Below are 25,067 nucleotides of genomic sequence, written 5' to 3' on the forward strand. Positions count from 1 at the left end.
TCTCGATGAAAAAAAAACTATTCGTAAAATACACTTTAATTTGTATTTCATACGGGCCTGAAGCTAAACAACCACCTAGTATATTTTGATCATCTTCATCTTTAGCAATCGGAGAAAGACTTATTACTGGATCTCATTCAGTTTAAAATCTGTACAAAAAATTGACGAGTCACTAGTGACAATTCAACAAAAAACAGTTCAATTTTTTTTTTAATTTTAATGTACACCTACATGTATGTATAATAACATCTCAAAAACAATAAAAGAAGTGATTAACGAATGTATCAAATTTTCAAGTTAACAGAAAACATTTCATTTGGTTTGATAGTAACATATCACAATGCAGCCAAGAGCGACTCTGAGCAACTTGCATATCATGTGTTGTATATCATACCATTGCAAAAATTAAAAAAAATTACAACTTTTGTTTACCGTAAATGATAAATGAATTTTCTGACTTTGACGATGTCTCACAAATTAATAACCATCACCATTTAAAATAAGTTGTTAAGCTGTATTTTCAACAAATTATCCATCAGATTTGGCTGAAATTTTAGATTTTATCATTTTGGCCATATAGTATAATTGAGTTTAAAATATCTAATTAAATATTTATGATTTCAAATCTAAATATTTTCCAAGCATATGTTTATACATAGCTCTTCATCTCAAGAAGAAAAATAATATGATGGACTGGTCAAGAATGGCCACGACTGTCAGACCCTCTTAGGACAGGTTTGTATTAACAAGATAATCTATGCACTATACCAATGTCTATTGTACAGTTTCATATAGGTTGCATCGACATCACGTGATAAGAAAGTAAAATGATTATCAATTTACAATAGTTTATTTTATGGAGCTGACCGACTGTTCACTGCACAAAGCAAGGATCGGTCTGGATTCGACCCTCTGCAACATAATAAGTATTAGATATGTTAAACAAACGGTTCAAATTTTTATTAAACATTCTTAATTTATATTTAGAAAATCTTGAAACTCTAATAAGAAATAAAAAAAAACGAAGAAAACTTTAAGCAATTTAATACAATAATTTATATCAACCTCAAAGTACTTACTCCTATTACATCTGTTCGAGACAGGAACTTTACACAGGGGGCAAACATGACACTTAAAGCTACAGTCCACACAGACGACCTTGTGTTTACAGGGGTGGAGGCGTGTGTCGGCCATGGAGTGTTTGCATCTAGCACAGAGGATGGGCAGCTCTGTTAACAGCTTATGGAGGGCTTGGGCTTCCGAAGTACACTGTCTGCTAGCCCCGGACCTACTATTAAAAAAAGTTTTCTTAATGAACTTTTGTGTCAAAAGTAAATGAAGGAAATTTCCCATAATGGTTGAGTAAAATTCGAATCGACAAATTGATTATGAATGGTTTTTGGAAATGAATTACAATCCGACCATTACTGATGGCGAGTGTTCGTTAAAAAGTATTTTCCACCTTGCTTAACACAAACTGAATACATGTAAATATAAAGTTAGTGGAATTATTGTTCAATTAATGACAAGGCCAAAACTACATAGTGTTAATTTGACAGAACAGTGCAAATATAAAGATTTAACAACAATTAATTCAAATCAAAGGGTTAAATAAGATCGTCCTATAGTTTTCCCAGAGCAGAAATTAATTTGGGATGTATATCTGATTAAGACGGGCGTCACATGCATTGCAAACTTATATCCAATTTTATTATTAATTCCAGTATTTCGAACACAAAACTTTTAAATCTTTGAGAAAACTATTTTGAGATTTTAAAACATGCTGATGAAAAACGGCTTTGACAGACGGAGGTCCTTAGTCTGAAATTTAAGTAATATTACCTCTTGGATGGTTTTGGGCTTCGTCCGCTTTAAAATTGTACAAAATAAAAGAACAAGATAAGATATACAAGAACTTTTTAAAGTGGCGATGTGTCCTAGGTAAAACATTTTTTAAAAAATAATATCGTAAAAAGAATTCATATTATATAAGATAATTTTATACAAATTACTTTTATACTTTAAGAAGTCAATTAACATCTATTTTAACTTAACCTGTGTTTTAAAATTTCATACCAGCAAGAAGATTGTAAAGATAATGGAAAAAAGTTGTTAAATGATGTAACGATTTTTACATGATTTATTCTTCGCGGTCGTGAACGATTGAATTGTGAGTTTGATAAAAAAAAAAAAAAAAAAAAAACACGTCTTAATTATAATGTTTTGTACCTTGATGTATTGAGTTGACAATTGCAGTTCTTTGGTGTATGTAACCATATAACACTTGCACCCATGCATTGCATATTTGATTTAAGTATGAATAAAGTCTTTGCGAACATATTTAAGCTTAACAAATCTAACAACCATAACGAAAGACGAAAATGAAACAGAATTGACGAAACGTTACCCTTTTGGTGGTCTGCTATTCTGTCTACTGTAAAATTGTTTGAAGTAAGATATAAAGATAAAATTTATTACAAATATCTGAAAATAAAACATACGAGAGCTAACAGCGTGAATAATAAATGACGTGGCTAAGTGCACTGAATTTCAAAATATTTTTAAACATTCTAATTCACATCACAAAATACAGATTATTAGGGGGAAATTTTGTTTGACTCACATCAAAATGATCATAATGAAATTTTAAAATATCGATATTTTATTACTAACAAAAAACAAACATTATACACTTTTAATTATATGATGGAAAGAAAAGGATTATATCTTCAGAAAAATTAAGTTTTACAGACACCAAACTAATATTATATAAAAATCACGATCCGCAGACATTGTAAATGGAGTTGTTAGTTTGAAAGAAAATAAAGTTATTTATGATGTAATTCGTGCAGTGAAAGCTTTCCGCTTTGAGATTTTAAAGAAAGTGTGTGTCGTAATTTTCAATAGCTTTTCAAATTATAGTGAATCTTTCGTGTTACATTTACATGCTTACATGTATTGATAGTCAAATTCATCAGGGAACATATTTGTAACTCTATTGGTCAGAGGTTAATCAAATGCGCATCACTTTACATTCATGTACTTGGCATATAACATCTTCTACGCTCATATGCGAGCTAAAAATGTATGATTAAAATCAATTCCATGCATTGCCATGAAAATTAACTTAGGATGTCTAAAAAAAATCAAGAGACCTGCTATGTGTAATCATACCGGATTTTAGTGTAATTGTGGATTTCTGATTTTCATTCATCGAATTGAAAGCCTTTTAAACAGTATTCCAAATACGCTTAAAAAGAGTAAGGAAAGGAACGAAAGAATGAACAATGAGTCCGATATTAACATCGAACTTAAGTTATATTACTTTGCTGTTTGTTCACAATTTGGTCTGCTACAATATTGTATGATTAAAAAAATAAGATCTAAAACAAACTGTGTACAATATCATTGCCCAATTCAGCTGCTGGGCACCAAACTGAATTAAAACTCTTAGTTTAAATCTGCTTAGGATGTGAATGTTTAGATTTAACTCAAATTGGAAATTAAATAAAATTAGGAATATCGAGGGATTGTTTTTATATATAAGCAATAAAAGCAAATATACATCTTTTAAAATTCGGAATAGCATTTCAAATATTATTTTTTTCTTTTATTGCATTTACATGATAATTAATAGATATAAAGTTATCAGGGGATACATTGGAGATTGCAATGGTCAGCATGAAAATTGTATTTGTAGCAAATATACAATACTTTTGCTTAATGTCCTTGTGACATTATAGTTGATGTGTTTATTTATACATAAAAGCTATGTCAAAATTCCATGTAAATTCATCCAAGCAATTACATGAAAGAAAAATGTTGATGTATGTAAGCTTTGGTCATACGACAGTCTACATGCATCGCTTAACCATGTCTTATATCATTTAGAATTCTAGATTATCAATTACCAAAGTAGAAATCTTCAAGACGATAAAGTCATTAATTCAAAAGATGTGCGATGGATATAAATGAAAGTCGAAAACAGACGTTTAAAATAGAGCCGACATGATATAACATTACCTGGTTGATGGTCTACTAGTTGATCTGCTTTAAAATTATTCAAAATTTAGGATATGCATGTACGATAAAAAAAAAATGACTCGGCGGCATGATCTATGCAAAAGATTTCAAAAACATGGTAATGATGAAAAAATTTGAATGAAAGATAACTTCAAAATCAAAATTACTTTAAAATATATCGGTATTTATTACAGCTTGCAATTTGTTATCCGTGCAAAATGAAGGATTCTTTTTTAAAATATTTGAAATTGGATATACAGAACCTTGACCAGTTATGATTGATTTTAATCACACTGCAGGTATTCTTTGCAATCAATCCCCAAGTGTAAAATTTTTAAAACATAATTTTACTTTTTCTGGATAAAGTTGGTAACGTCAATTTTCAGTTGGCCGTTCCTGCACACCTCGAGGGGAGAGTTACCTCTCTTGTTGTAAATGTTGTAGTCGGCCCCCTTCTGAAGCATCGAGACAGCTATGTTATATCTCTCTTGGTTTTGTGCATTTGGATTAACACTAAGTCCATAAAGCTGTTGAATCAAAAAGAAAAACACACATACAATATGTATTTTTTGTAAATTGGTTGTGTTATTATAAGAACCCATGTAGATGAACAAGTATAGCGCTTTTCCTATTTGATACATTCTAGAATGCTTTGATTTTAGATACACAGTATCATACTGGGCCAATTCCTTCCGTCTGTCGGCGTCCACTCAAAGCCAGATGTAAGGGGGTGTCTCCGTCATTATCTCGTAAATCCATGTCAGCTCCTGAACATTGAATGAATTTTGTTAACCATATATTTACACCCTCTCCAAAAAAATAAAAAAAATAGCCGCATGCCACATATATTTTAGTGAGTTTGATGTTCAAAAAAGCTCTAATAATTTAAACAGCTTCATTTTTTTTATTTTGCTTAATGCGAGGTAAATATATACATTTTTTTTTTAATTTAAAGAAACAATCATATTGACAATAAGCATCGACTATTGTGTTGAATAAATAAAATTTTTTCAAAACGAACAAAAAACGCATGGATGAAAAATATTGTATTTTCTATGTAACGATGTAATGAAATCAAAATTTCTTTCAGTTACCGTTTTCAATCAAAAGTTTAGCCATCTTGTCATATCCTTCGTTGGCTGCTATGTGAAGCGGTGATAATCCCTGACGATTTTGTAAATTAATTTGGGCTTCTCCCTGGATATTTTAATAAAATTGCATCGGACGTTTATCCTAATATTGTCCCAGATAGTATGATTTTGTTGGGCCAACATTGGCTATGTATACATGCATTAGCTGAAAATATTGGGCCAATGTTCACTTGACACATCTAACTTGAGAACCAATGTTATAATACAAAGTTGGGCCAACATTGGGCCAATGTTCACTTGACACAGTTAACTTGAGAGTCAATGCTAGTAGGAAAACAATGTTGGGCAAACATTGGGTCAATGTACACTTACATATTACTTGAGTGTCAATGTTAGTTTGGCAAACAAAGTCGGGCCAACATTGGGTCAATGTTGTAAATCTGCCATCAATGTAAGTTGAAACCAATGTTAGTTGGGAAAACAACGTTCGGCCAACATTGTGTCAATGTACTCTTGACACATCTAACTTGAGTATTAATGTTAGTAGGGAAAACAACGTTGGGCCAACATTTGGCCAATGTTGTAAATTTACCATTAATGTAAGTTGAGACCAATGTACACTTGACACATCTAACTTGAGGGTCAATGTTAGTTTGGCAAACAAAGTTGGGCCACATTTTGTAAAACCATCAATGTCAGTTGAGACCATGATAATAGCAAAACAAGGATGCAACTTATGTTAATTACATTTTTATTTACTGAAAAGTCTGTTGGTCGATTACATCCGCTAAAACGCGATTAACTTTTATACAGTGCTTAAATGTTTATATATTTTTTTGATTAGTTTTTACCGTGTTTAGAAATAAAATCATTACTTAAAGCTAAATATATGATGTCAATAGTTACATGTATACACTTTTTAAAATAACAGAACCATGTAAAATATGCAAATTAAAGATAAGTTTAATTTTTTTTAAAGAAGCTTGTAAAAGCCTAAAATTATCATCAAGAGATTCTGCTAATCTATTCTGCTGCTTATTTGTTCTAAAGTGAAGAATTTAAGTTGCCGACCCTGCGATATGAGCAAATATACTGCCCAAAGCAATTAAAACAAAATTTTCACAGTGCTAGACTGGCGAGTTTCCATGTTTGTTGTAATATCTCAAATGTTGGGATGACCAAATCTGCTCCTATTTAGCATTTTGTAGGACAGATCTAGAGTTACACAGTCTGCTAAATTTTTAGCCATAGCCTAGCAAATAAAACAGAATGTAAGTATTATTTAATATACTAACTGTAAAATGTTAGTCATTTGGTACGTACCTTGGACCACCGTTGGTCCAATAACGCTCATATTCTACGCACTTTGGACCGTCGTTGGTTCAATATCAGAAGATGACAAATGTGACATGGTGTCGATATTGGCCCAAGATGTGGGGCCAACGTTGGAACAATTAGCAAAATTACATTGGGACATCATTCGCTAATAATGGGCCAGTGTAACTGATAGCATCGGGCCAACGTTGGCCCAACAAAGTCATGATATCTGGGGCAATAAAACTTAAGTGACTCAGTAATGAATAGAGGCAGTTGTCCCACCTTTAAGATTAAGATATTAGCAGAATCTTGGCGATCGTTTATTGCAGCAATATGAAGAGCGGTGTATCCATCCTTTTTCTGGGCGTTTACCAGACTGGGCTTCATTTCGATCAAACGTTCAACCGCGCTGTAAAATACATTCATTGAAAATTTAGACATCAGACGGTCATCATTTAACTAATATCGATATCTTGTAGTCTTTCTATAAACTGATAGTTACAACTCGTGGCCCTTCATCGCCGCCCACATCAACGGTGTGTGTTTTTGTTTGTTCGGTAACTTCAGGTTTATTTGGGGATGACTCAGAAATATATTGACGGCCCTGTCACTTCTCTTTGCAATGGCGTCATGTAGCGGGGTGTTGCCTTTAACATCCTAATGTAAGAAATAATTTTCTGAATGATATATATAAGCATTAATTAATGAAAACTTTTGAGTTGCGTACTTATGATACATGTAAATACCAATTCTAAAGTGTTTGTGCTTTGCCAATTCTGACCTGTTTATTTAGACTTGCCCCTGCTTCCAGAACTGTATTCAAAACCGAATAAAGTTCAAACTGCACTGTAAAATGTGCAGGAGTTCGTCCTTGTTTGTTGCAAGCATTAACATCGGCTTTGTTTTTTATCAAACAAATAGAACTGTCCGTCTCTTTACTACAATAAGAATGAATAAAATCGCATCATTGTGTAAAAACTACATGCAAATCATATGTGTTTGACAATATAGCTTGGTATTATTCGAGACAGATCAAACCATTCGACTTTACCCTGCTATTGATACCATCAAAGGTGTCATGCCGTCTTTATTTCTTGCGTTTATACGAGCTCCATTTTGTAACAATAATTTGACAACGTTTTCATGTCCTTGGTGTCCAGCAGCCATTAATGGACTCAGATTCTCATGCCAGCTGTTAACCTTCAGGTTGAGATAAGTTATCCAATTATATAGGAATTCATTATATAATATAATCCTGAATATATTCAGGAATACTCATATGATATTTTGTCTAATTTTGTGAGCAAGGAATTTTGGTCAGATCTTGCTTACTGCAACATAAATTCTATGAATTTACCAGATCTTTGTTTCTCTGAATCAACTGATTTACTGCCCCGGTATTGCCATCTGCGCAAGCATTGAACATTTGCTCTGGATCGACAGTCGGCTTTTGAGCACCCGATGCTTTTCTGAGTAACAAATGTGCCACCAGCTTTGTAAGATTTGTCCCTTCCTGGAGTTTTTCATCACGGTTTTGTGAACCTACCAATTATTAAACGTGCATAAGTGACTTGACGTGGTAAGACGTCATTAGAAATTGTGTAGTCCTGTAATAATTATAAATAAAAAAGTTACCACTGAAGTCATCTTCATCCTCCTCATCACTTTCTTTGTCAGTCTCGTCATCCAAAACATCAACATTGACCTCTGTAACAGGGATCAGCAGTCCAGGGTTATATACCCAAGTCTGGTAACCAAAGGCAACAGCTACGTCACCATCTGAGTCTATCTTCATCACTTTACCCACCTTCCCAAGCGACTAAAATGTATATAACAATGCAAATATCTATTGAGATACTGCGTATGTGCAATGTGAAAAGTATACATATAAAAGTCAATTCTTATAAGAAAACTCAAGATTTGAACAACGTTGCAAGTCCCTTGCTTTTTTAATGTCATCATTCCAACCACCATGATTTCTTTGGAGGAGAATTGCCTTTGTTTCATCTTTCAGAACCTGTACCACATCTCCCACTTTGACTTCGTAAACCTGTTTAACAATATCAAAAATTTAAGATTCATGAAATATTTAATAACATCACCTATTATTACTAACGCCTTCTGGTGCTAGATTCTTCGCTGTTTTTTGTTGTTGTTTTTTTTTTTACTTGAATTACGCATGCAAAGAATATAGAGTAGAAATTCTTGGAAACATGCACTCGTGCTCGAGGAATTCGTAACTATGAGTTTCATCCTGTTTTTGGTCCGGCTTTATCCCACCCCTTGTCATGTAACGGGGTAATAACACAGCAAAAGTTGATAGGAATGTCGCGCTAACCTTGTCTTGTATCGCTCCAAACAATGGATGCTATGTCAACCTTACGTTCATTTAAGGCAGAGCTAAGACTTTATTTTATGGTAGTGATAAAAAACTGCATTTTTTAATTTTTTTAAATTTTATTTCTGTTGACTTTAGACATCAACATTGTGACCGAAACTTTTTGCTTATTGTGTTTTATTCAAATACATACGATTATTGCATGTAAATTAGTTAGACTCAATGTGTTGGTCTTCAACGTGAATTGTAATTTTTTTTTGCATCACCTAATATTGACCAATTAACAAACAGACGCACCGTGCAGTTAGACAGCTTTCTATGATAAAGTTTTCATCAAATTTATTATAAAGTTTCATACGTATTCTAAAACTTAGTTTAGTAAAAAATACTTTTTTCTTACCTTTTTGCAAAATACTGTCGTGATTTTGTGTTGTTTAGATATATACAGATAAAACAAAGGCAAGAAAATATTCTTTTTAAAAATCAAATTAACTTTTCCGTGATTTTTATTCAACTTCGCGAGGTTACATATACATGTATACTTTATCAAAAAATAAGTTTGTTTTGATAATTGTTCAATCAATTAAATACCAGAGCCGTTACCTTTCTGACTGCGCCTGCGTGAAACTGGTAAGTCTTTCCTTTGTATTCAATTTCGACTGTGTTGTCGTCGGGGAAATTTTTCACTACTCCAATTTCGCCTATGCACTATAAAAAGTTCTAAATATTATTATATTATTATCGTTCTGCGAAATTTCAATGTTTTGGGTCATTAAAAATGAACTTGATTCAACACCTCTGACATTCTAATGGACCATCCTCCATGTCCCCGCTGTAGTTCTTTTAATGGCTCCTCCGGTATGTCGATAACACATTTATCTCCCTTATTTAGCAATGACTCAGGTGATTTTTCCATAGATATCGACTTTTCCCTCTTCTTTTCAACTTTTCCTACATTTGGTTAAGAATCGATATCATAAAACATTTTAAAGCCTTATGAAAAATTTTAAAAAACGACATTCATTGGTAAGAGTTTTTTTTTTTTTACCAACAACCGAAAAGTTGGAAAGTTCTCGGTAATAAGAGCTCCCAGGAACTTCTTCTACACATTGTTGGTCAACCTTCCCGTGGCACCCAACACGATTCACGTTTGCCTCCCCTGATGTTTCCAAACGCATGCGCACTGTGTTTCTTCCGCCTACACCTGATCCATTTTCTCGGAGGTCTTCTACCTTTCCTGTATTTCCAGATCCACCTTAAATAATGATTCATATTGCGTAGATAGTGTGAGTGTATATATTGTCTTGAGATGTGTCTTAAGCGTTTTTATCTTTGCATACTATTTAAAGGTACAGTCATTTCATGCATATCTTTTACAATTTAATGCTACGCTATGGTATGCGATTTTAATGATATGCTATGAGATTTGTATGGTATGTTATGAGATTCGTATGGTATGCTATGAGAAATTGAAATGAAGGGCTTAATGATATTGTATGCTATAAGATTTGAACAAAAACGCCTCCATACACAGAAGAGTTCCACACATTTCGAAGTGAAATAGTAAGAAGCCAAAGTATACCACAAATCTATCATGTAAACATTTATTTTTTCAAATAAAAACATTTAAAACCGATTTAAAATAATGTTGTATGCTGTGCTCTGGTATGATATGACGAATGCGATTCTATGAGATTGTATGCTATGGTATGAGATTCCAATGCTATGGTATGAGATTCCAATGCTATGCTATGAGATTTCAATGCTATTCTATGCTATGGTGTATGTTGTAAAAGATATGCTTGAACTGACTGTAGGCATATCCTGTGTTCCAAAACCCAATTATGACCTTTGCCCAAGGTTTATTTGAATATCCCAAGTGCTTTCATTTTGATACTAGTGGACAGTTTTTTTTAAAGAAATTTTCCTCTCTATTTAAACGTTAAGGGTTATGGTATTGGTTAATCACTTTCAAAATTATTTTTATTGGTCGTAAGTTGAGGTACAAAAATGTATTACTATTAAATGCAAGGCACACTGGTTAATTATAAAATTTCCCCTTAGGTTTAGGTCAGTGGTGAGGGATTGATTATTACAATATTGAGGTATAACCATTAAGTTAAATATGAGAGACCACAACACTTTTAAAACTTAAAAAAAAAAAATTCAGGGAAAAGGGTAATCTTGCAGTGAAAGATATAGAAATATTTGCACAAAATACAAGTATTGGCGTGTCTCTCTTACTTTTAATATGCATGCTCAAGATGAGGTTAGCTTGTTCTTAAAAAAAGACAAAACGCAAAATCCTTTACAAGTGTCAATATAATGATTATATTTAACCCCTTTTCATAAGTACAGTGGGTAAGTCTTACATGTAGGTTTGTTTGTTTGTCATGTTTGTCAAAACCAAGTCATTTTAAAAGTATATCTCAAAATACTCAAAACCGTTAATCTAATTAGCCGAAAGAGTGCATGTATATTTCAGTTTATTCCATTGAACTGCTTGCAATAGTTATACATGTACATGCAGGATATAAAAAAACCCATATACCAACTGGTGCATTGTCTAAACTGTGCAGGTCAAATTTCCCGCCTTCTTCGACTCGACATGTGGACTTTCCAACCATGTCCGAGAAAACGTCATACGTTTGTTCTCCATTATCCTTGACAACTGTGCCCACGTGACCCTCCTCCTTATCGTCATTTTCAAGGTTCAACTCAGGACTACGCACGACCCATAATCCCTCGGCCATTTTCCTTGCTCCGTCTTTACCTAAGGACAGCGATTAATTTGAGTTACCACATTCCCGTTTCAAGTACATTGACTTTAGTTTCTATTGTATTTACACTTGTCTGAAATACTGTTTCTAGAGAAATACTAGTAATGCCTTCAAAAATCATCAAGGATTAACTATATACATTTGGAAATTTTCCGGTTTATATGAAGAATATTTCGAAATATTTTATAACAACTGCACGGATATACCTACTTTTAAATTATTTGACTTATCTTCCTGATCAGAAAAAATTATGTATACGCATACCAATCTAACGTTCCGCTTAGACGCTAACTATTTATTTTCTTTTTGGCCTTTTTAGAAATTTCATTACATTACATATGAATTATTAGAATATGTTCTATGTTGCTACCGTACAATAAATGTTTAACTTATTATAATGCAGTAAAACTTTTGGGAACTTTGCCATATATTGTAATGAGTAACAATTTACTTTAATCATCATGTTAAACTCTAATGTTAGTAATTAATCTATTCAATGAAATACTCTTGATTAAATATCGTACTATCAAAAACTATTATATTTAAATTTCATAGTCTATAAATTGAAAGTACATATAGTCAAAAAAAAAAACGGTTACATTTTGAGTATAAACGATAATATTGAAATTTGCATCATGCAAATTTGACAGATTATTTTGATGTTCTATTAGTAAATTTAATAGCATTTTTTTGAAATTGCATTAAACCTACCTTTCTCGGTGGTTGACGAATAATTTCTCAATTTAGATAGATTCTTCGCTTGACATTGCTAGCTTCTAAGCTGACCTTAGAAATTTCCGCAAACATTGATGATGAACAACAATTGCGGAAGTTTATTTTTCCTTTTCAAAGATGTTTATACTGTTGAACAACTTTAGATCTACTTATAATATAACCAGAACGTTTTTGGTATAAACGCATTGTAACATAAATAGAATATGTTAATAATTCTATGAATTTTGTAGAAAAAAAAAGACAAAAGAAGTTAGATCGAATCATACTTAATCGTTTTACAAAGTTTGTTTACTTATTGCCTGGTCCTGAAAATAAAAAAAAAAATAGCTGTAGCCAGATATTTTAATCTTAATGAATTAGATGCTCGTGTACGTAGGCGTTCCTTGATACATGGAACCAGAATGTCAAATACAAGTACTATAAAAGGGCACATTAGCCACATCGCTCAGCTGAGTAATATACTAAATTTCTTGACAGAGTAGTAGAATGGTTCCAGTATGAAACTATTTCTAGTTTTATTTCACGATATTTTCATGTTCATTAGGATACTGGGTGGTCAACATATTAACCGTCAGATCCTCCAGAAATATTCAGATATCATTTGTTTAGATATTAAATATCATTCATTAAAGAAAAATCAGTTTTTTAGTTTGTAAATAAAAATGAATATTTTCTATATCTTTATATACAACTCTTCTTCATAGGAGATAAATATAGTCCAAAAACGCCCGACTTCTGTAGTGTAGTCTTAACAATTTAGTATCAACAAAATGTCAAAATGCTTGCAAACAAGTAATACCATGTATTATGATACTTCAGTTTTAAGAATAATTTCAGGTACCTCATTACATCAATACTTTTTAAGACACAAATGTTTTGTTAAACGATTTGTACTATATAATCGGTTTGGTTGAATGTCACCATAGTGAGATGGTTAAAGTATCAGGCTTGCGAACCGCAAATCATAAGTTCGAACCCGCCTGGGACATCTCCTCATATTTACTGAATCAATTTTTAAAAGATACATTTTTCATTCGAAATGAAATAGCCTATTTGACTTTATTAAACATTTCTTATCCATTATGCTATCTATCTTAATCAACTAATTTTCTGCTGATTTAAGAAACTGTTTTAAGGTGTAGTGAGCCCCGTTAAATTTTTTTCATGGTTTTTGAGAATATTTTTCTTAAATACCAGCAATTATTTATTTCTTCTTAATTATCTACCTTTGAGAGATGGCATGTTCCTTTCTTTAAAGAAATTACAATTTTCACGTCATACATGTAATGCATTGAACCAAGTTTGGTTAAAAATGACTGAGTGGTTCTTGAGAAGAAGTCGAAAATATATAAAGTTTACAGACGTAAAGACAGATAGATGAACGGACGCACCCACGGCGAACAAAGAATTATCAGAAAAGCTAACTGAGATCTTAGCTAAGATGAGCTAAAACATTTTAAATATCAAATGATTACAACTTTGAAGAAAATTTGGATATTAAACATTTAAATATTGTAAATTTTTCTTAGCCTTTATATATATTGTTTTCATTGATATGTCTGACTGAAAAAAATACCTTGTTACATCGTAAACTAAATGTCAAATGCATGTTTTGGATAACTTATCGACGATTTATTAGATTAGATTGTTTATTATAGTTTTGTATATCGGTTCCAATGTCGTTGAAGTACAAAAATGTTAAGCATAAACACAAAAAAATAAGATACGGAAACCAGTGGTTGTCATTGTATCAAGGTTTGCCAGGGGGGTCCAAGGCAAATTTTCAATAATTTTACTATGTTAATTTACGATATCTATATTTCACAGAGGGGTAGGGGGTCCTTTTCCCCTCTCCTCATCGACTCCCCCAGAGATCCGCGCATGAAAGTATTCCGGTATGTATTTCGGTTCGACAGCTTTAATAGTCCACACAATTAAAGACTGTTTAGGCTAAACCACAAATGTTTTCTGTGTTTAAGTATGTTCAAGAATATGAAATATATACCCAGTAAAAATTTGACGGTATTTGTAAAGTCAAGTATTTGATAATACAATATGCATCACTATACAATATAAATTGAAACAATGAAAAGCATGGCAAGTCAAACGTTGCAATATTCGATATTTTCCATTTGTAGTATATAAATATTCATTTGTATTGCATAATTTGCTATTTGTATTGTATGATTTTCCATTTGTATTGTAAAATTTTCTATTTGTATTCTATAATTTTCCATTAGTATTGTATAAATATTATTTGTATTGTATAATTTTTTATTTGCATTGTATAACTTTCCATTTGTTATGTATAAATTTCATTGTATTGTATAAATTTCATTTGTATTGTATAGTTTTCTATTTGTATTGTATAATTTCCATTTGTATTGTATAATTTTCGATTTGTATTGTATAATTTGAAAATTTGAAATTGATAATTTTAGAGCACAAATTGAAATTTATACAATACAAATGGAAAATTATACAATACAAATAAAAAATCATACAATACAAATGAAATTTATACAATACAAATGAAAAATTATAGAATACAAATGAAAAATTATACAATACAAATTGAAAATTATCCAATACAAATGAAATTTATACAATACAAATGGAAAATTATAGAACACAAATTGAAAATTATACAATACAAATGAAATTTATACAATACAAATGGAAAATTATAGAATACAAATGGAAAATTATACAATACAAATGGAAAATTATACAATACAAATGAAATTTATACAATGCTTTTTATATATTTCATAATAATATATTTCATAAACACATTGAACAAGTTTGCCTTGTTTCTTACGAGTTATTTTGTGCAAAAAAAATAATAGTAATTCATACTTTACATTACTTGGAAACAAAATTAAGACTCGAGCATTGTGTACATAACAATGAATTCTTACCTCTGTATCTCTCTTATAACTTAAATTATAACATTCAAATTTTGGTCAATCATTCAAAATCTGCAAGTTAACCATTTTATATCTAAAAAATAAGAAGTAAAATTTTGATCTAAAATCATGTTCAAGTCCCTTTAAGATGAATTGAAAAATTATAATTGTTAACGGATGACAATCGTCAATATGATACCTCAGTGATTCAAATGACCTGAAAAAATACATATCCACTGAACATATTTGTCACTACCTCCAAACAAAATCCCCCAACCCCTGTCCCATGGGCAGCGAATTTTACAAGTGAACAACAGGACATTATGTAAATAATAACGACTGTGATTGTACAGAAGAAAATATTATAAAATTCAATACATATCCACTGTGAGCTCATATGTACCCTACCCAAATTCACAGTTTTGGTAAAGGGCTTCATGAACATCATAACCATGCATGTTGTATTTTTCCAACTTGTGTGAAAGTAGAGAAGACGATTTTCAAAGATTTAATACAAGTTTACTATATGGTTATATGGTTGGGACCGCCCAGAAGTCACGGATTTCAGAATTACAGTAGAGGTCTTCATGAACATCAGATTCATGAATTTAATTATCTCCAGCTATGCGGAATGTGAGAAGAAGATTTCATAAGAGATTTTTAAATACATTTGTACCATACGGCTAAATTGGCCTCGCCCTAGGGCCTGAACTTCTGGGGCCCGTTTCTCAAAAAGGCCTACGTCCAGGCGTAAGCTTAGTCCGGACTAAATCGGGGACTAAACCTCAAAACTAGACTAAGTTGCGTTTCACAAAAAGGCGGAAACTTAGTCGGGACTTAATTTGGGTTTAAATCTACGCTTGCTAATGGGTAGGCGTAAGTCATTAGTCTGTGCACAAAATTGGACAGTGTTTTGTTTCTAAGGCAAAATATACAGAGAATCTTATTTTTTTGGTTTGTTTTATGTGTTATAAAAGAAAACATTCACATTTATTTAAATATTTGTACATGAACGTATAACTTTAAAAAATACCTATTGTTCGATAAGTGTTTAGAACTATTTCTAAATAAATTAAGATTATATCAATTTGATAAATATTAAACTTATGTAATATACATTACTACTCGTAATGAAATTTACCTAAAGTGTAAAGAATGGGTATACCCCGATGAATGATATAAACATAATAATTAAAAAGATGCTTTATTTCTAAATTAAACATGTATTCCCCAACAAGATAGATGTATATAAGTAAGAATTTTTTAAATCAATACTAGGTAAGCATGAACTAGAATTTAATGTTTCTTATCAAATTTGAACCTGTGAAACGAAACTGATTTTAAAATTATCAATAGGAGCAACTCAAAACGTTTACATTTGTAATTTGTCCTTGTGTGTGGTTGTTTGTTCTTTACTTATACATGTATTACTGAAAACTTTACAACACGTATGCATTCTCATTTTCATTTTTTTACTCCTAGTATCTTTACAAAACCGTATGAAAACTACATGTATTGTGGAATCTTTGTGAACTCGCATTTAGAAACAATCAATTTTTGTTTGTTAAAATATTACTTAAAAATACGTTTTAGAAGCGTGCAGAGTGTTTTAATTTTCAATTTTAGATCTGTTGACAAGCGTTTGTTTGTCAAGGTTATCGAATGTTATAAAATTTCACATGCACACCTTGAATGTTTGGAAATCAAATTCATTAATCTTATTAATTCTAGGATGAAGTGATAAATTGCGTTCATATTTAACATCGATCGTAATTCTTTTAAAATAGGTATGGGGCACATGTACTATCAATGATCTTCGTACATATTCATATGCATTGTTTATTTGTACTCATTTAATTGAATTGATCTTTGATTACTGATAGTTTTGTTTCATCATATTTAAGATGTACGTATATCAAGGGATTTTTTTTTTATTTCGAAGTTGTCGACGTGCAATATAAAAGCGTTGTTTTAGCAGTTTTACAACAGTGTGCATTATATTTACAAATTTTACAAGCTTGCATTTGTCATACTTATTATATAAACAATTGTATACACCCCCACCCCAATAACCCAAAGCAGATAGGGAAGAATGTAAAACTAAATGCACTTGTTAAAACCGCAAAGATGCAAAATGTCTTATCCGGAAGGGGATAGGGGATTTTTAGCTGCAATTTCCATTAAACTTTTAAAAACCTTTTATTTATAAAACTTTCTTTAAATAGGAAGGGTGTTCTTAGATAACTGCTTTTATATCTTTATTTTAATCAAGATACTGTATACAGGGATATTTTGGTCCCGTGTAATTTCCGTCCTTCTACACTTGCAAACAGTTTCACTCTGTCGTGACTTCGCCCAGTCACAGCTGTTACTTAAGTTACTTAATATTAGATATTGAAAATCAACATAATTCCGCCCGCTGACAACCAGTGTGAAATGATTGAAAATTAAACAGGGCGAAATCTTCCCTGTTTATGGTGTATATTACTTCCCCCCCCCCGAAAAAAAAAACAAAGCAAACAATCGATCGATTAAACCAAAAAACAGGAAAGGGAGTTGGGGAGACCCCGGCCTCAAATGATGATAATTCCTGTCTTATTAATTGTTTACTATTAATATCTTTCAAAACTATTATCATTTGAATCGCAGAAAATCAGAAATCATGTCATTGTCTACATTCTTTCAATATTGGAACAGAGGATGGACAAGGTTCCTGTAATGTTATGGTCCCTTAAAAGTGTGTGTGTGGGGGGGGGGGGGGAGGGGGTAACTCCATCTTAATTCAATTTTTTGTATGTAAATTTAAGAAAAATCTTTGCTGCCCAAAAAAGTGGGCGGGTGGGGTGTGGGGTGGGTGGGGGGTGTGGGGTAGGGTGTGTGGGTGGGGGGGCAGCCCCCCCCCCCCCCCCCGATGCTACGTGCCTGTATTCGTGGTCATATTATGTTCTATAAATATCATAGTAAATTCATAAAAAAGAATCAAGCCTTATCCCAGCATCTGAAAATGTCTAAAATCAACAGTGTCTATGAATCAAACTTCTCATTCTTCAGACGTATTGGGGCATATCCACTGTACCTTGTCCCTGTATCCTATAAATATTTGACGTTTACACGAACATTGAAGTTAATTTTTATGTATTGTTTCGTTCAATTAATATGTAAGATTGTGCCTCAATATCATCTACAATGCATTTAATTGTCACATATTTGGTTTCAGAACCTCTTATATATGCTGCTTTCATATCAAGTGTTTTTCTCTAAAATGTCATTATGTTAAAAAGTGTATAGGCATTTGTTCTACTTTTATCAATATAAAATGTTATGAACAGCTTGAAATATGCACATTCAGTGATAAAGTATAACATGCGTACTTTCGGGTACTACATGTTCTTTGAATTGGAAAATTGATCCACCATATATAATTATAGCCTCAAAGCAAAACAAAATACGATATGCGCATGCTTAGTACTCAGCGGAGATATCTAAGTTTTTCGACTTTTAAACCCTAACTTACGCCTCTTTCAGAAACGCAACTTAGACCCGACTAAATATTGGCGTAACTTTGTTAGTCGAACTAACTTAGGCCCAGATTTACGCCTTTTTGAGAAACGGGCCCCTGAGTGATTCAGGCGGCCTAAAAGACTATATTCCGCCTAGTGATACTGTACATACTTACTGTGAATTGTAGATTTCGTACCAGGAAAGACTGTACAATATCGACAGGAGACTATCTAGACTATCGGCTGGTATTCTTTTATCTTCTAAATTCTAAATGTAAATTACAATCATATTGTGATAATAACTTAAAATTCTCTATATGGTCAGATATTTATTATTTTTTTTAACCATTTTATATAACACTACGCACATACATGTAGATGTAAAGCCTCAAACAGTTCTGTATGAGAAAAATATCAGTTTCGAGACCCGTTTGGGGCGAGAACTGTCTGATATTTTTTTTCATACAGAACTTTTTGAAGCATATATCGTACTTAATACCCTGTCATTGAATTAAATTGCTTGTTTAACCTCAGACAGCCCGACTTTGAAGGACCACTTCATGCACAGATTTATAAACTCGTTTCGATGGAAACATAACAGTGAAGAAGCAACAATGGAGTTTCCAACGAGACCCCAAACAACACATACTAAAATTTAGGTTATTCTGTTGTCTACTATAGCCATGCCGTCACACATGCGCAAAAACTGAAAATAGAGATTGTACTGAGACTGTGGTTTCTTAAAAAATCATTAAAAGGGCCCAATCTGCTGTCAACTGCATATAATTATGCAGAATCTGATTCTGCAATCTAGCAAAAGCGTTTCGCTCTGAGTGGAAAATACCCGAATGTTCGATACCTTGTCTGTGAAAAAAATTGTATCTTGTTAATTCTTGCCCGACAGATTTATTTTTCTATAGTTTCCTTATTCATTTTTTTTTCAAGTTGTAATTAGACCAAAACGAAAACAATATTAATTTTTTTATGAAACGTGGTAATTTTGAAGTGAAGTACATGAACATTTAAAGATACTTCTTGTGTATTTAAAAAAAAGATATAAAACACATTTCATTAAAACTTATAATTCTGCTTTCGCGTAACGAATATATTTTATGAATATTTATACAAGTGAGATGCTTTTGTTGTTTAATTCTAAATATAAATTTCACATGCACATCCTGTAAGAGGGATATTTCTAAAATGAATAACATTCTCGCAAATGAAACCTGTCTGTGTCATATAGAGATAATGAATTTTGCTGATTCTCATTAACTTTTTTGATTGATCAAAATATATTAAAAATTTTTTTAACTGAACAGAAAATAATAACAGGTATATAAATTTGATTACTTTTATTGATGACGGAATGCAATGGGGAACATCCTTGATATTGCGACAAATGTGAGGGAACAGGGGGAAATGTTAGCTTAGAATTTATGCGGAAAACACACTTATCAAGTTTAAAAATATCATACACCCAAGAACCAGGCGTGTCGAAAAAGTGAAAATTAAAGAATGTTCCTGTATGTACCACATTGCGCAAATGCATTATGATGAAATATTTACTATCGAGTGTAGTGCAAAAAAATGAAGTGTAATAATTCGTTAATTTACCATAACTAATATGTAAATCACGTGATCAGAGTGCAGATTTATTCATAAAAGAAATTAAAAAATATCATGTTTTTGTGATTCCGTAAAAAAAGTTTTTTTTAAATTTAATTGACGATAGTTTAAATTTTAATGTTGAGTGCAAACAATTTCATAACAATGCTAACTTAAATAAGTAACGAGTTGTAATTCTGTGTTCATCGATTAAAAAAAACCACGTGATTAAAGAACAGATTAACAGGATCTACCAGAAATAGGTCGTTAACAATCCTTCCGCAATGAGTTATACATATTTCAAAATGGATTTGGAGTATGTATGTTTATTCATTTTTGCCACGAGATTCATATACGGTAAATACTTTGACTTCTAGATTCACTTTTTATTTTTTTTTTCATTATAAGAATATATATTTTATGGCATTGCCAAAATCTACAATTGAGGTAAATCAAAATGCTTAAACTGATACAATGTACATTGTTGTGATAGACGTGAATCTCTTTGTAGTGTTCACAGAATGTCCAGCTGGTTATCATGGTTTAAATTGTTCAGAACCCTGCAGACATCCGAACTATGGAATTTTATATCAACATATCTGCAATTGCACAGATGAATTGTGTAACCACATCACAGGGTGTTTTCAGGTTGAAGGTACAACATTTTCATTCTCTGAACATTTACTTTTTTCCAACTACTAGTATTCATGTGATATTAATTTATTTTAGAAATATGCAATTTATTCAAATCTAACACAAATCTAAAATACTAGTCGGACTTAAATGTATTAGTACATGTAACAAAGCTTTCTGATAATATTGTAATTTGTTTAAAGTATACATTTTAAAAAGAATTGACAGAATCTGTTTGGTTTTTTTTTATAAACAGAAGAACCAATTTAGTTATCGAATAATTCAGATTTTTCCCCAACATTTAAGCTTTTACAAATATTAAGGCTTTTTTTCCCTGTTTTGTGTTAAAGAATGCTTAGATGGATACTACGGGAAGGACTGTATTTCTCCGTGTAGATACCCGAACTATGGACACAGATGTCTATTTCAATGCAACTGTAACATTACAAATTGTAATCACAAAATAGGATGCAAAACAGGTAATGTTAACGATCAAAATCATAAAATGAATATCGATATTTTATTTATATATATGCATAATATCCGGAGAGAGAGAGAGAGAGAGAGAGAGAGAGAGAGAGAGAGAGAGGGGTGTCATTATTCAAAACTTCTTTAAAACACATTGAAAACTTACAACATAACAAATATGTATGACTGTAGTAAGCTATGGTCTGTAAACATTCTCACAAAAATAATCTGTCTGTTGGAATTTGGGAAGAATGAGTTATTCAAATTCTAATCTGATTTTCTGGTTGAAATGAAGTTGAAGTAAACGAAAAGAAAACAACGAGGATTTATCTTTGAATTCTTGTAAAGATGCTACAATGCAATGGAGATGCTACAATGCAATGGAGAACATCTTTAATATTGCGACAAAAGTGATCTAACAGTAAAAATTTAATTTGATAATAATAATTTAGCTTATATTTATGGGAAAAAAGCACAACAAACTTTTAAAATTATCAAATACACAAGAACTGAACGTTTACGAACAAGTTTTTGCATATATCATATAGCGCAAATGTCAGATATTTATTTAGTATAATTATATCAATAAAACAAAATTCCTGAAGGTACCACATAGCGCAAATATATTAAGATATTTTTTTCAATATCCTTATTCCTTCCGTTCTGACACTATACAAGTGTAGGAAAAAGATAATGACTTAGTTCCCTATTATTAACATTATAGGGGCGTTATTTCATAATGAGAAACAATGTTGAAAAGTACAACCACAAAACTGTTATTCATTCCAAAACAACCTTTGAATTAAGGAATGAATTAAATAATTTTTCTTTTGATCGATGTATAAAAGGAAAAAATAACCAAAAAACTTCATCAATGCGCGTACCGTATCTATAAAAAAAATTCTGGTTCTTTTAATCCTTAATTCGTCGATCAAAAAAAAATAATATTCATTAATTTCTTATTGTTTAATGAAAAAAAATTCAAATCATAAAACGTGAAGTGTCACTGATAAAACATGGAATTAATGTAACTGAAGCGGCGCATATGAATACACAACAATAACAGCAACATTATCAAAATGGATGCGCCTTCAGCTTATGCAGAGCTATTAAGCTGAATTTGATGGATTAAATACGAATAGAACAAACAGTGTCATAGTAAGTCTTAACAATGCTGCATGTTTTGTTAATAACTCTATTTGTTGGGACCTTTCCAATAGGCGTCGAAACGGGGGGCCCACAGCTTTTTGGCAAAAGTTAGACCTAATCATGAGGCACATATATCATCGTGGGGGGGGGGGGAGTCCCAATTTTTTTTCTTGCAGCAAACAAAATTGTTGCCAAATTTACAGTATCAGGAAGTTACTGCTCCCTCACCCCCCCCCCCCCCACGGATTAGGAATGTTATTATTTTTGGAAGATTTGTCTTTGGTAGGTAATATTTTTTTGTGTTATATGTATACTACAACTATCCCCCCCCCCCCCCAATTTAGGATTTTCATGATTTGGGGAATAATCATTTAATTTTAAAAATATTTATTTCATTTTTGCTTGTCAAGATTTTTGATAAGTCTAGCCCCCCCCCCCCCACCCACTTTCAATTTGCTGCTGACGCCTTTGCTTTCCAGAGATGAACGACAACCCGTGCGGTAAAAAATTCATAAAATCAGCAAATCGAGATTTTGAAATGGTCTTTCAGCCTAAAAATGGATTGGTATATCCATTATATAACTTTTTATAAATTCTGTGTCGATCTTTTTAGAAATCATGAATACCAATAGAAATGTTATGCTTTTCGTCTTTCAATATGGGAAGACCTCCCGAAAATTAGAGGGCTGTCATTTTGTACATACTTAATTTTCAATTTCAAAAGCGGTATTTCATTTTTAAAGATGAAGCTTTTTAACATATTGAAACAGTATTTTCAAGAGTTATGAACTGAGATCTATGCATTTGTCAAAATTTCAGTTTTGTGCCAGCGCATACTGTAACACAATACTTTCGTTACAACTGCATTATTTGATGACGGAAAACTTAAGCGCTATTTAATAAATTATGAAACGTAAAAGACAACACAGACTTATATACTAAAAATATTTTCATTATTTATATATACATATAATTCAAAATTTGGAAGAGCATGCTCACGATATTTTCCCCTCAAAGTTTACTTTCCCAATGTAAATATTTACAATGCCTATTATGATAAATGTAACTGTTTTCTAAAGTCAGTTATCAAAATGTAATTGAGATAAAGAGTTTGACGATAAATTTTGTTATATTAATAAGGATTTTGTTATATTTTGTTTACATACATGTATACAAGTTGCTGAATGGAAAATATATTATCCATAACAAAATAACAAGTGACAACATTAGAAGCTAATTATGTTCATAATGACCTTGCAAATAAAAAAATGTAAAGAAAACAAATGAATGTTTTTACCAGAATGTACAACCCATGTTTAAGTTCAAGTTAAGTTTATTCACTAAAACCAAATAATCTGGTACATAAGCAATAAATATACAAAACTAACACACCTACAAATCGTTTGAAGTTTACATACATAGTCATTCAACAGAAAGTAAAAATTGACTTAAAACAGAAATGTAAACGAAACATGGCACGAGATATACATAACAAAAAATGTGAGTCATGTATCTAGGTTATTACTTGACAAATGTCCTTAACCTTTGTTATGAATTTTAAAACTTTTAAAATGGACAAAAACAAATTTCAATAAAAATCATAACCGTTAGAGGGATATCTTAAAAGGTTATATATTAATAATATCCTGTAAGATAGCAAATTGACAGTTTTACGTTGAAGAAGTTCAATTAATGCTGGGCAACTCGCCCCCAAGACATCTCGCCTCCAAGACAACTCGCCACCAGCTCAAGACAACTCACCCCAAATTTGGAAAACTCGCCCTCGGTCGAGACAACTCGCCCCAATGAAAAAGATATATTTTATACATATTTAATCGACATAAAGTGTTAATTTATCAACGATTTTCGAAAATATTAATAGGAAGCCAAATATTAGAATCTAAACTCAATTTAATTGTTAAATACATAGAAAGATTTAGAGATTGCATACCTTAATAAGTTGTCACTTTGAAGAATCAAAATTAAACGTGTACATGTCACTCTAATTTTTTACAGCTTGGGTTTCATCATAATTTTAACTAATTATTATTATCACATGAATAATATATCGCGATTGTTTGATCGCTGATTTTTTAATTACGTTGGTCATAATTAAGTTATTTTAAAACTTAAAACAATGTGCTCAATTTAAATTGCTCCGGTTTCTAATATCATAGTTTTTAAAGTACATTTACATGTATTTGACCGAGTTTATATCCGGAAAGAGAATTTATTATTAATGAAAAACATATTTTTAATTTCAATGCATACAACCTGTGCTAATTATAGATGCATTTGAATAAAACTGTTCAAGTAACACTGTGATTGAAAGTTTTGAAAGTCTATTAAATTTCAAATTAAAATATATCAAAAATTAAAATAAAACCTGAAGAATATAAAATGCGTTGTGGTATATGAGGGAAAAAATTAAATTTTCGCTATATAGTTTGTTGTAATACAAACAAAAATACTGGGAGCAAGTTATTTTTATGTTTGGGGCGAGTTGTCTTAAGAAGTGG

At 31.5% G+C, this 25,067-nt stretch overlaps 1 protein-coding gene and 1 long non-coding RNA gene across 5 annotated transcripts; one reads left to right on the forward strand and one right to left on the reverse strand.

The window, feature by feature from the left end:
- Positions 1-214: 214 nt before the first annotated feature.
- Positions 215-12,376, reverse strand: LOC128188545 (E3 ubiquitin-protein ligase MIB2-like). 4 transcript variants are annotated; one of them, XM_052859652.1, is made up of 20 exons: positions 12,261-12,376; positions 11,321-11,542; positions 9,818-10,024; positions 9,566-9,720; positions 9,373-9,477; positions 8,377-8,481; positions 8,067-8,250; positions 7,789-7,973; positions 7,483-7,631; positions 7,213-7,369; positions 6,934-7,088; positions 6,714-6,840; positions 5,118-5,220; positions 4,702-4,790; positions 4,375-4,550; positions 4,024-4,047; positions 2,408-2,434; positions 1,843-1,869; positions 1,080-1,291; positions 215-912 (listed from the first exon to the last, which is right to left on the reverse strand). In XM_052859652.1, the coding sequence occupies exons 2-20, from the start codon at positions 11,520-11,522 to the stop codon at positions 875-877; spliced, it is 2,427 nt and encodes an 808-aa protein (XP_052715612.1). In that variant the 5' UTR covers positions 11,523-11,542; positions 12,261-12,376; the 3' UTR covers positions 215-874. The 4 variants fall into 4 exon arrangements, with proteins under 4 accessions (XP_052715612.1, XP_052715611.1, XP_052715614.1 ...); XM_052859651.1 differs by having other exon boundaries at positions 4,024-4,050; XM_052859654.1 differs by lacking the exon at positions 2,408-2,434.
- An 8,219-nt stretch (positions 12,377-20,595) lies between these two features.
- On the forward strand, positions 20,596-21,480 carry LOC128187847 (uncharacterized). Its single transcript, XR_008244094.1, has 3 exons — positions 20,596-20,655; positions 20,810-20,953; positions 21,282-21,480. It is a non-coding gene; the product is annotated as an uncharacterized LOC128187847 (long non-coding RNA).
- The last annotated feature ends 3,587 nt before the right edge of the window (positions 21,481-25,067 follow it).

This window comes from Crassostrea angulata, chromosome 6 (genome assembly GCF_025612915.1).
Source record: "Crassostrea angulata isolate pt1a10 chromosome 6, ASM2561291v2, whole genome shotgun sequence".
NCBI lineage: Eukaryota > Metazoa > Mollusca > Bivalvia > Ostreida > Ostreidae > Magallana > Magallana angulata.

Excerpts from the sequence above, each read along its gene's own strand:
- LOC128188545 (XM_052859651.1), bottom strand. The coding sequence starts at position 11,522 with ATGGCCGAGGGATTATGGGTCGTGCGTAGTCCTGAGTTGAACCTTGAA. Across the intron at positions 7,974-8,066 it reads GGATGAAGATGACTTCAGTG|GTTCACAAAACCGTGATGAA; the intron begins GTAACTTTTTTA and ends AATAATTGGTAG. Across the intron at positions 4,051-4,374 it reads ACCAACTTTATCCAGAAAAA|CAGATCAACTAGTAGACCAT; the intron begins GTAAAATTATGT and ends ATAATTTTAAAG.